The following is an 11,780-nucleotide window of genomic DNA, read 5'->3' as shown; positions in this document are numbered from 1 at the left end:
ACTCTCAAACTAAGTAATAATATAATTAGGAAGAACGCCGTACGTAGAACATGAACTAATTCGAGGAACGCGTCCGATTCAAACAAATGAAACTCCAGAATACGCACCGTATCGACATATATTGCAAGCGAAAATTCAACGACAATCAGACATAGTATAAACTAATTAATGAAGCAAATGAAAATTTATTCCGAACAAATCAACTGAGCAAGCCGTTCGCCGATGTCGCCGCTCGCAGAGGCAGATTCCGAAGCGGGCGCGTTGTAACACGTTTCCGTGCCGCACCGCATAGTGGCTCGTCCGCGTTGAAAATAGTTCGCTACGTATTTCAAATGTTCGTGAACATATACTCAAAAGCACATGTGCCGCGGTAAGTTCATACGCACCTATTACTTTAAGCTACTGTTTCTGCATTCGTATAACATTGCAGTGCACGGAAGTTCAAGCATTTCCTGAAATCTTCAACGGATTAGTCAGTCTGTTACGGAATGCCGAGGTGTTCGGATCCGCGCCTTGTCCCGCCGTGGTTCACAAGCAGTTTCGGGCGTCATTTTGAGGATTTTTTCCCCCTTTATAAGGTATGTAATCGATGTTAGAAACATACCCGTTCTTTCTACACAGTCTCACATGTTTTTATCCCTGTTCGTAGGCATTACAACCGGTGATGGGAGGAGAGCGAAATGTGCAGTACCTCCCGCGCTGTGAGCAGCGGTATGTAATATATTTGACACCCACTCACACTGACATGCTGCTGTTCTTGTATCTTTTAAAAATTGTGTTTCTCGAAGGTTAGGCTGGTGCGACGCAGCTGGCATAGGCATTTGTCAGCAGGTGGCCAGAACGGAATGTTACCGGAGTTAGATGGGATATTAGTTTTCACGCATGAAACGCAAGCTGGTCGTGACATCGCGAATCACCTACGAAGCACAGAAGACCATGGTTGAGTACTTCAAGACCTGTTTTGTTCGTCGACGCTGTACGGACGTTGGGGACACATCACTATGAAGTTACTGATTGTGGATTTATTTTATGTGTGTTGGTGATGCACAGTATGCTTTCAAAACATGTAAGTGCTGGATTGAGTTTTTACTCTTGTTGTTCACTGTCTTGCTAGCGATTTTTAACTGATTGGTGATTATTCACACTTTTGAACATGTGAAATATCTTTCACCTTTATATGTCCCACTTGTAATATTTTAATATCTACTGTATTGTGATGTACGAAGAAATAAATGTGCACGCAGAAACGGCATCTCGTGTAACTCCTTTCTACAGCAAAAACATGCGTTCTGCTCATTCGATGCAGCAGAATCGAATGTTATTACACGTTCCCCGTTCACCTTTTTGTGAATCGTCAATGAGAATTTCCATGTGACTTTAATGGGAAAATCTGTGCTACAGCACATTGGCCAATTGTAAACTAGACTGGCCTCCAATGGGTGTGATTAAGCGTGGTTCCACTTCATCCCCATTGACAATTACAGTGATTTCTGTTTGAAACCCACTAAATTCCAGTAGTTTTCAATATGGGATTTGTCCAAAATTGTCGATTCGGAATGGGAAATTTTGGCTCGTTTCAATGAGAATTGTAAATATGATATCCACTTAAACCGAATGAGATTTCTGGGCTATTTTGAATTGGACTATTTCCAGCAGGGGAGAATGTCGTGTATATTGATATTTATCATAAATATTAACCGCGCAATAGCCACGGAATCATGTAATATTCATCATTTGTTTCTTTATAGCATCATCATCGTGTAATATTTTACAGGATGCTTTCCGATGGGGTTGACATATACATATATAATGACGCAAGCAGTAGTATATACCGGCTTCATTTTCCCCAGACATTTCCAAAATCGTGGAATGTTTATTTATTTTGAGTTTGAGCACTCCAATAAACACTATAGGTAACAGGTTACTACAGTGTCGTAGATGCAAAAAATAACGGCACGGTGTTCATTTGCCGGTCGCCTTCCTGCCGAAGCGTCTGGCACCACAGATGTCGCTTCTTCCCAGGTGCGTTGTTTCTCATGCAAATATTAGAGTGAGCGCCGACGGGAGAGAGTGAAAAAAAATGCGTCAAAGTTAGATGATTTTCAATACGAAATTTACCGCACAAATTATAATTGCGTACAATGTATTTACTCGTCCCCCTCGTTGGTAGTAGCCAAGGTCGTGCTGGAGACTGGGAGGGAGTGGGTTCGAATCCTACCACCGGCTGTACTGTCTGAGGTTTTCCCTGGGTTTTCCGAAGACTTTCCAGGCGAATGTCGGCACAGTTTCCCCTGAAGTAGGCCCAGGACGCATACTAACTCTCCCCCGTCCCCCGCTCATTCCTGCAGCCCTCTCTCCATCTGTCCATATCTATACGCCGCTGATAGCCAAAGTCTCTTCGCGGCGCTAACACCGAGCAAAAAAAAAAAAGCATTTACTCAGGATGGTGACCTTTTGTGTGACTTTTTCTCTCTGTAAAAATGGCTAGGAAGCAAGCGAGCTGGTGAAGATGATGCACAATGTAAAACCCCGAGAGTAGGGAACACAGAGGGAGACAAGAACGAGAGTTTCATTCTTGTCCTCTGTCGGCTTTAATCGTGTTTCCTCAAGCTCACGATGAAATATGGCAGTGATCGAAAAAGCCAGACTGCGGCGAGATTTGACTGCCATATTTCAACTGTTCACGTTCCCAGGCAACTTGAGGCCTGTGCTGTGTTTGTCTATTGTTGTGTTCCAGGATCAGAACAATTTACAATTCGTGTTCTTCAAAAATGCCACTGGCACGGCATTTTGCTGTATGCTGTGTTCTGCACTCTGGGTCTGGGATTTGTGCGGTGTTTTCACCACAAGGTGCTGTTGGAATTCTTTAAAAGCTGTGGGTGTCTGCTGTGTGCCCGGCCCCATGATAGAGTAACAGAAGGCAAAGACATTCATCAGCCTCAGAGATCAAACAATGATTTTGCACATCTACGGGCAGAAAGCTAAAAGGAAAAGAAAAAAAAAAAAGAAGAGGAAGAAGAAAAGCTCCCCGATTATGCAGTGCGTAAAAGTCTCCGTCGGCGCGTCGGCGTACGTGACGTTGTGACGTTGATCAACGTGTGACGTATGTACATGATCTGACCAATCTGACTACGCTTACTCTTTGTTCTCTATATTTTGTCTCCATCCAGTCATTCCAGTGCCTGCTTACTTGTTGAATTTAAATACAAAGTACCATTTTGATCAGGGTTCATAAGCCTTCTTGTTGTTTTACTTTTGCAATGTGGGAAAGTCGTCCTTCTTGCAGACGAAATTTTCCAAAACCTTGGTAAAGTCGAAACGCGGACGTGCAGAAAGGTGGATAGAGGTAACTTTTACAAGAATTGAGGCGGAGCGCTTCGTTTCTCGCTCTTCGTGTTCAGCTGTGTGCGAGTGAGGCGAAAATTTTGTAGGAATAATCTCATTTGAGAGATGGCAAACACTCTGCGAGCAGTGAATCTTGTCAGCGCAGTATCAAGAGCATCGTGAGTATTATAGGATTCCCCTTTTCTGTTCCTCTTTTCATATCTCAGTCACTGACTTCATAGAACTGACTTGATTGAAGGGACTACCGGTTTGTGCGCACTGAATATAGCATAGGGGAATATAGTCCTCGATTAATAATGAATCGCATAATGAATACGGATGACATCGCGTGTCAAAGCAATGAAGTACACGCTGGAATATGGAGAAACTGATATTGTCTCTTGTGCCACTGCGCTGGAGGACCTCTTTAAGCAAAGCAACAGGCATATGTTAGCAGATTTGGAGACTGATGCCAGAAATTAATGTTGTTGTCATATCATTACATTCTCTCTTTTCTCCCAAACATCCCCGTCTGTCACATGTTTATAAGGAAAGGACAGCGCAAATGCGTCTTTATTCGAAGACTCTTTTAAAAATTGGCGCTTGTCGTCGTACAACTTTTGCAAAACGTGAACTCATTTTTAGAAACTCAGAAATTTCTAAAGAAAACTTTAGAACTGAAAAATTTCGTGCAACGTTTTGGCGGTGCGGCCTAATGTTTGGTTGAATTAGTGACATTGATATAATTTGCTTTTTTAATTGAATATTGTATGTAATAAAATAAAATTATCAACTTAATTAAATTAAAAGTCACCAATGTAAATTCTACGTCCAAAGTCTCGCCTCTAATATTTTTCAAAAAGCCTGTCGCTGTTTTCAAAGCGCTTTTCGCGCTCGTTAACCCGACTGTTCCGTAATCTCTTGTCCCAGGCTATACTAACCGCTGAATATAACAAAGAAACATTTTCTTCTTAGATGCCGCTGTCCAGCACACGCACTGTGCCTTCCAGGTCAGTTATGCATATTTTCTCTTGACCTTGTGCAATGAAATAAGTAATTTGCTACAGGAATACATATTTTTACATACATGTCTATTTTACACATGCTACATATTTTGCATTTCACACATTTTACATATATTTTATATATTTTTACATATTATTGTACACTATTCAAGACTTAATTGATGTTGTCAAAAAATATAATTTTTAGATGCATTAAAAATAATAAAGCTGCACAGCAAGCATATCTATACACATGATCCGTGCTCCTCCAGGTTCCAGAGACACGCACCATTCTCATCATGAGAGCCAACCAAGCACAGACTATGCCTTTGAAATGGCATGCTCCAACATTCGCTATGGCCCTGGAGTTACAAAAGAAGTTGGAATGGTCAGTTGATAGTTATCATTCATGAAGATAAGATTAAGAAATAAATGACCTTAAAATGTTGCAGGACATGAAAAACTTTGGTGCAACCAATGTGTGCCTTATGGTTGATCCTAACCTTGTCAATCTTCCACCTGTCAAAGAAACCCTCAACTCCCTTCACAAGCACAATGTTCAATACAGCATGTTCAGTGGAATTTCTATAGAACCAACGGATGAGAGGTAAGGAATAGGGTTTCTAGAGTAATTTTTAGAAATCATATTACACGTGGTTTTCTGGCATGGTTGCAGTCCGGCATCATCTAAGGCTGCTGTGTCTGATAAAGGCCAGTTATCTCTATATCTGTAATGAGCCAGACAGGTTTACTGCGAATGGTGCAATATTCCAAGTATTGTACATATGCAACCCTTCTGTTGCAAGGTCTGGGAATGGATATTAGTGACCACATTTGGCGTCACACAGTATACTTTAGCATTATGATTGTTCATTGCTTCATTTGGATAAAATGTAAAAAAATTTAATTTAGTGCAAAATACACCCCCCCCCCCATTTACTATCATGTTGCTTCTGGAACTCATAGTAACTACAGTAAGTAGTAGAACTGCTAGTAATTTACTAATAGAAATATCGAGCAAATGTTGAACGAATTTTTCCACACACCCTTCCTGCTGTCATTTTGTGTGTTTTACTACTGTCAGTTCTTGTGTCAACAAGATTGCATATTGCTTTGTAGGATGCACAACAAATGTAAATATTGCGCAACGACAAAAAATTGTGTTTCTAAAAATAATTATTTCGCAATTGTAAAAAAATACGGTATTTTTGAAGCTTCAGGAAAGCTATCGACTTTGCCCGCAAAGATAAGTTTGATGCCTTTCTGGCAGTCGGGGGAGGTTCCACAATGGACACGTGCAAAGCAGCCAACCTCTACTCTTCAAACCCACATCGGGAATTCCTGGACTTTGTAAATGCTCCCATTGGCAAGGGGATACCAATACCTTCTAATCTCAAGCCCCTTGTAGCAGGTAAGCACTTGAAGGCACTGTCGTTCCAATCTGTTACAAACCGTGTGTCACTCGTGCGAAAAAATAATTCCGTTCTCAAAACTTGCCAGTGCCAACTACTGCTGGGACAGGAAGTGAGACGACTGGAGTAGCGATCTTCGATTACATGCCCCTGAGGGCAAAGACAGGTATGGTGAAGCGTTAAGAGAACCTACCACGAGAAGCTTTAAAAGGGGGAGAAGCAAAAACAACATGCAAACACACACTAGGAAAACCATTATGGACTATAGAAATATCTTAGAGATGAATTAGATATTACATTACATATACATACGTATTACATTTACATATAAAAAACTTTTATATGTAAATCATTTTGTACAATTCTATGTTATTTTGACAAAAAATCAGACATCAAACAGAGTGACATCAGGTCAGAGGTAGAATAATTCCATTTCATGCTTACCACGACACAGTGGCGGATCCAGGGGAGGGGCGATCGCTCCCCAAAATCTCAGTTTATACATTGGATTTCGCTCTCTCCCCTCCCCCACTACAAGCTTCGACAAAGGAACCCCCCCCCCCCCCCAAACTGAGGGTCTGGATCCGCCCCTGCCACAACATAAGACTAGAAAGTGTCACATTTCTCATCACCAAAGTTTGAAACAGCCATGGACTACCATAGTGTCATTTGCCCTACACTTACGAAAACTTTTTGTTGTTGTTGTTGTTGTTCCAGGCATTGCTCACAGGGCTCTGCGGCCTACCCTTGGCATTGTGGACCCACTCCACAGCCTCCACATGCCCGAGCGTGTGGCAGCTTACAGTGGATTCGACGTCCTTTGGTCCGTAGTTTTTCCTCCATTCCTCCGAGGCGTCAGTGTATTAATGCTATCTACTCACTCCACTCGTACAGCCATGCCCTGGAGTCGTACACAGCCATTCCGTACCACAAGCGTTCTCCCTGTCCTTCAAATCCCATTGAACGCCCAGCTTATCAGGGCAGCAACCCCATCAGTGACGTGTGGTCCCTCTACGCCCTGAAAATTATCCGCAAATATTTCAAAAGGTAGTAAAGGTAGCATAATTTGACGAGATCTGGGAAAAGGTTTCCGTACGTTTGATGGTGTACGGACAGGTGACTCCCTCTTAAGATTGCCTACGCAACTTCCAGATCTGTATACGACAATACTGACGTGGAAGCAAGGTCCCACATGCACCTTGCGAGTGTTTATGCCGGCATAGGATTCGGAAATGCTGGTGTGCACCTCTGGTACGTCAAATGACTGTACGGTGTTTGTTGTTTTGATGTCCAACATTGATGTCTTGTCTCGTTACTTTAGCCACGGGATGTCCTACCCTATTGCGGGCCAGGTGAAAACGTATTCGGCGGAGCAGTACATAACTGACCATCCCATCATTGTGAGTTACGTTGGAAGACGCTACGTAGGATTCTTTTTCCACATGCTTTAAAGGGGCACTAAACAGCTCCAGGAATATTCTCCAGTTATTAGGCTCTATGAAAGAACGTGGCTCACGATATCCAATTATGAAACTCATTTACTTCTAGCGAGCGCCTTTACCACGAAACAATGCCATTCAAAGAGCATAATCCGCGTGAGTCTCTCCTTCCTACTCCGAGAGCAACTACGTCACACGTCTCGCACGTGTAGCAAAGCTGCATTCCAGTAACTGGAGGTGGGGAGATTTCGGACTCCTAGCCAATGACGGGCCTCGTTGACACAAACAGCAGCGTGCGGGGAGAACCGGTTGTGAGAACACCGCTGTGACCTCGCGGAGCAATACAGCGCTGAAAACATAGTGCGCACATGAAATGGAATATTGTGGGCTTTTGGTACATTTTGATCTGGCTACCTTGGGTTTGACAAGTGTAAATATGTTTAGAATTGACCTCACTACCCGATATTAAAACAAAATCGCTGTATAGGCGCCCCGCATTTTGAATGGTTGATGGTGCGCGACGTCAAAATGACGTGTGGCTATTGTCGCCAGGGCATCGCAGGGCGGGGCATAAGCGCGAAAGAGTGCAGTGAATATTCGGTTGGTTTGGAGCCATTACTTACTTTTTTGCGACAAAATTTTTTTGCTAAACGTCACTGTAGGAAACGAATCACACTGCATTACAAAAAAGTGCACCTTGCATACCTGTTTATTGCCCCTTTAAATGTAATGCACCAAAAAACTTTTTTGTTACCATTGACAGCCCCATGGTCTCTCAGTGGTTATGACGTCTCCTGCTGTATTTAGCTTCACGTCTCCAATGTGCCCGGAGAGGCACATAGAAGCTGTGGATGCCCTCGGTAAGTGCATTGCACTGCTGTTCTTCAAATGAACTATGAACTGGATATAGCAATGTGTACATTGTACCTTCGCCCCAGATGAGTATTGTCAGCGGCAAATACATAGAGGTTGTCCCAACTAACAGGACAACAGATTTACAACACAACAGCAGTTGAATGGTTGTCCATCGTCCCGATATTTGCTGCGTGTATGTTGAAGAATGTGGTTGGCATTTTCTCGTATTTTGCGGACTTTCATTTTAGGCCAGCAAAAAAAAAAAGTCCCACAAAGTGTACTTTGTGTGAAAGAGCCTTAGCTTAGGTGCTCTACAACAGCATGACGGGCTTGCTAGTAGAGCACTGCACTGGCCACATTTTAAGGCCCAGGCCTGGCCCAGCCCTCCTTTGATTTATCCACCCTGTCCCGGTCTGACGGCTGCATACCTAGCCCGGCCCAAGCCCGAAGTATTCTAAGGTTGTCGGCCCAAGGCCGGTCCGAGAAATTTGTAGGCTACCTGGCCCTGCTCAGCCCACTCTATCAGGCTGTAAAATTTGACCATGGCTAACTAAGAGAGCCTCACAGAGGCTGCAGTATTTGAAATAAATAAATAAGAGAGGGATAATACAGGCTCGAGTCCGACATAGGCCTAGCAATGTACGGGCCCGGGCCCGTAATGGTCAAACCCAAGCCCAGCCCCGGCCCACAAAAATATATCTTTCCCCGGCCGTGCAGTGCACTACTTGCTAGTCTTTTATTTGTGACTGGCTTTCATAATGCGCTGTATTTCTTCCACCTTTCTAAGGCGGGGATACAACTAATCTGAAGCGTGAGGATGCCGGCAGGGCGCTGGCAGATGTTCTGCGTGAATACATGCTCAATATGAAGGTAGACAATGGCCTCTCTGCACTCGGCTACAGCGTTTCAGATATTCCATCACTTGTCAAGGGGACACTTCCACAGGTGAGCTTTATACACTTCGGATGGGATAAGCGCTTCGTTTCGCCTCACCTCCAACCTAGCTAATTTTACGTTTCAAATATTGCAGCATAGAGTGACAAAACTATCTCCGAGGCCACAAACTGAAGAGGATCTTAGCAAACTCTTTGAAGCATCTATGACGGTCTATTAAATCTGCAGCCTGTTTTTATGCGGCAACAGCCCGGTGAACTTGTTCTTAGGCATTAAATATGCAATTTGCAAATGTTAACGAGTCACTTCCATTACTAAACACGTTTCAAATAGAACTTACTCTTTCAGAAGGTGCAATCGAGATGTGGTAAGATGCCCGATTTGTGATACATACTTCTCACTGTCCATTGAAGATGAAGCCTGAGCTTATCTTATCACTGTGTACATCAATCTCACATCCCCGAAAAACCAGTTGGCGGTCCTATTTCAGTCTAATCATGTTCCAGTAAATTTTATTCTAGTCACGTTCGAGCTAAGAAAGTTCGGGTCATATTTAGGATGAGCCTATTACAAACCATGTGTTCTAACTATACCTTTACTGCCCATACCTTTGTGCCACAGTGCCAACATTGCTACTAATTGCTTGGTAAATTAATTGCTATTAATTTACCGTAGTCTGGTAATTGGAATTTGATATCTGTCCACCAAGGGTAATAGCTTCTAGAAGAAATAGGAAGCCCCTGAACCACGTACAGCTTGCCTCCAAGGTAATAGTACTACTACAGAAGTGCAACAAAACCATTAGCAATAGTACCACACTGTATTCACTAATGACATTAGAATTTCCAGAGGAGTGACAACCAGAGTTGCCAGATTTGGGTACACTCTGGCTGTTGCGGCACAGAAATTTGGTCAGTAGCAACGTGGCTATTTTGTGTATACTTCATTTGAGTCGCTAAAATCCCCCAGTGTCTGGGAGCTAAAAAGGATGACACAACACCGACTGACGAACCAAGAAGTTTTGTGCAAAGTCCCGCCTTCTCAAAGTTGCCACTCCTTGTTTGTTTCTAGCCATATTCTGCATGGAAGCTAAAGCATAAAGCTTGAAATTAAGCAGTGCCCCCTACCTCTTTCACAAGTCACATTTAGATGCAGTTCGGCTAATTATTTAAAAATATATTAAGGACTTGTACAAGTTTTGTTCAACTCAAGGGAACATTGGGGCAAAGTGGTTTGTCCACTATGTCATTTCCATTGTAATAGTATTAGCACTAAACAGTGCAGCCATTACAGCAAGTCCACACTCCAGCTTGACCTGACCTATCACAGGGTCAATTCTTGTCACCAAATCAATGATCCAGTAAACACATAACATAGCAATTTTGACAGCAGACTGAACATCGGTCACATCCCAGTTACCCGGCCACCTATCACGTACATTGCCCCTCAATGACACGCATCACTTGTTCCAGCTTCGTAAATCTGCTTACATCAGCATCCAGATATGAAAGATCAAAGTACACGCAAACGTATATGACAGGGGGGTCTGTGTACATGTATTTTATTGACACTGGAAAAGTTTGCAGCTCACGCCGTCAAGATGCAAGCACCTCCGACCTCCTTGATCTTTTCCTCAGCTTTTCTGCTGAACCACTTGGCCTTTACAATGACTGGCTGTTTTGGGAGAACACCTTTGCCGAGAACCTTGTAATAACCGTGCCTCACGACATCGATGACGGCAGCCTTGCCGGCACCATTCACTTTCAGATCCGTCCTCTTCTGTTCAGGAACAAGGGACCAGACCTTATCGATGTTGATGCAGGGTTTCCAGTAGTGGTTCTTGCGCAGATGGTAGTTACGCATGCCCACCTTGCCAAAATAACCAGGGTGGCTGAACATGAAAGAATACGACGTTAGAACAGGTAATAGATAAAGAATGAACACACTATAGTCATAAGGACTGTAGCCGCTTGAAAATGGTCGAAGAAATAGATCTACCACCACCTGAAGGCAGCCAGCTTCATTTCCCCACCAACTGCCACCAAAAACCGTAATAAGATACGATATGGCCGGCTTAAATGAGGTGGGTTGAGACTTGTTACAGGCCTACTGGCGGCATTAATCAAACTTACTATTTGTCGAAGTTTATCCTGTGGTGGTGCTGCCCACCAGCGTTACCCCGACCTCCAGGATGCTTGCGGTGCTTACCTGAAAAGTGTAAATGCAATATTGTGTCTAAGGCTCATTTGCTACACCGTATCGCATAATGTAACAAGTGCAGCACGGCAATGCGCGTTATCTAGTACAGAAAGAGCTGCCTGCAGCATCAGAAACATAGCTATAGAATCACTGCACGTCAGAATTCAGGAATACACTAAGTTTTGCATATGAAATGAAACGTAGATAGCATCCGCAACAGAAGGCAAAAATAATGACAACTTACCGACACGACCGTGACCGTGGCTTACGTGGCCTCGGAGCTTCCTGGTCTTTTTCCTGTTGGTCGACTACATGCAAAAGACAACGAAATATAGGCTGTTGTTGCAATGCAAGCTACAGGACGACTTTGACTGTGTACATCGAACCTGTAAGAGGTTACCGCCGTGCTCGAGTTTATGATTTAATTCTACAACACGTCAAGGGGAAAGCAAAATTTGACGCTTCTACCTTTATGCACAGATGTGATATATCATTCAACACGTCAACTATCAGATTAGAACGCAAATTAAAGCCCGATTAAATGGATTTACTTCACGGAACCATCAAACGCATACCCACCATTTTTACCGTGCTGTCCGGAAAGGAAGTAGGCTACCGCGAAATCCCGCAAGTGGCGAGATCTCTCCAAACCG

The 11,780-nt window shown here is 43.4% G+C and overlaps 2 protein-coding genes and 1 long non-coding RNA gene across 3 annotated transcripts; 2 read left to right on the top strand and 1 right to left on the bottom strand.

Annotated features, from left to right (window-relative positions):
- Positions 1 to 491: 491 nt before the first annotated feature.
- Positions 492 to 1,233, top strand: LOC135395284 (uncharacterized). The gene is made up of 3 exons (XR_010423017.1): positions 492 to 578; positions 650 to 711; positions 794 to 1,233. It is a non-coding gene; the product is annotated as an uncharacterized LOC135395284 (long non-coding RNA).
- Positions 1,234 to 3,359: 2,126 nt separating this feature from the next.
- LOC135393907 (hydroxyacid-oxoacid transhydrogenase, mitochondrial-like) lies at positions 3,360 to 9,226 on the top strand. Its single transcript, XM_064624247.1, has 13 exons — positions 3,360 to 3,503; positions 4,300 to 4,334; positions 4,601 to 4,716; positions 4,781 to 4,935; positions 5,543 to 5,739; positions 5,829 to 5,906; positions 6,458 to 6,563; positions 6,635 to 6,787; positions 6,893 to 6,991; positions 7,062 to 7,140; positions 7,943 to 8,039; positions 8,822 to 8,979; positions 9,065 to 9,226. Exons 1-13 carry the CDS (start codon positions 3,451 to 3,453, stop codon positions 9,146 to 9,148), a joined length of 1,410 nt encoding a protein of 469 aa, XP_064480317.1. The 5' UTR covers positions 3,360 to 3,450; the 3' UTR covers positions 9,149 to 9,226.
- Positions 9,227 to 10,472: 1,246 nt separating this feature from the next.
- LOC135393908 (large ribosomal subunit protein uL15-like) lies at positions 10,473 to 11,748 on the bottom strand. The gene is made up of 4 exons (XM_064624248.1): positions 11,707 to 11,748; positions 11,372 to 11,435; positions 11,061 to 11,136; positions 10,473 to 10,819 (listed from the first exon to the last, which is right to left on the bottom strand). The coding sequence occupies exons 1-4, from the start codon at positions 11,707 to 11,709 to the stop codon at positions 10,516 to 10,518; spliced, it is 447 nt and encodes a 148-aa protein (XP_064480318.1). The 5' UTR covers positions 11,710 to 11,748; the 3' UTR covers positions 10,473 to 10,515.
- Positions 11,749 to 11,780: the final 32 nt, after the last annotated feature.

This window comes from Ornithodoros turicata, chromosome 5, assembly GCF_037126465.1.
Source record: "Ornithodoros turicata isolate Travis chromosome 5, ASM3712646v1, whole genome shotgun sequence".
NCBI classification, from domain to species: domain Eukaryota; kingdom Metazoa; phylum Arthropoda; class Arachnida; order Ixodida; family Argasidae; genus Ornithodoros; species Ornithodoros turicata.
This window is presented reverse-complemented; position numbering and strand designations above follow the sequence as displayed.

Coding starts and splice junctions, on each gene's coding strand:
- LOC135393908 (XM_064624248.1), bottom strand. Junction 11,137..11,371: donor CCACGGTCACGGTCGTGTCG/GTAAGTTGTCAT, acceptor TACACTTTTCAG/GTAAGCACCGCAAGCATCCT. Junction 10,820..11,060: donor AGGATAAACTTCGACAAATA/GTAAGTTTGATT, acceptor TTTCATGTTCAG/CCACCCTGGTTATTTTGGCA.
- LOC135393907 (XM_064624247.1), top strand. CDS start 3,451: ATGGCAAACACTCTGCGAGCAGTGAATCTTGTCAGCGCAGTATCAAGA. Junction 4,936..5,542: donor ATAGAACCAACGGATGAGAG/GTAAGGAATAGG, acceptor GTATTTTTGAAG/CTTCAGGAAAGCTATCGACT. Junction 6,564..6,634: donor AGTGGATTCGACGTCCTTTG/GTCCGTAGTTTT, acceptor CCACTCGTACAG/CCATGCCCTGGAGTCGTACA.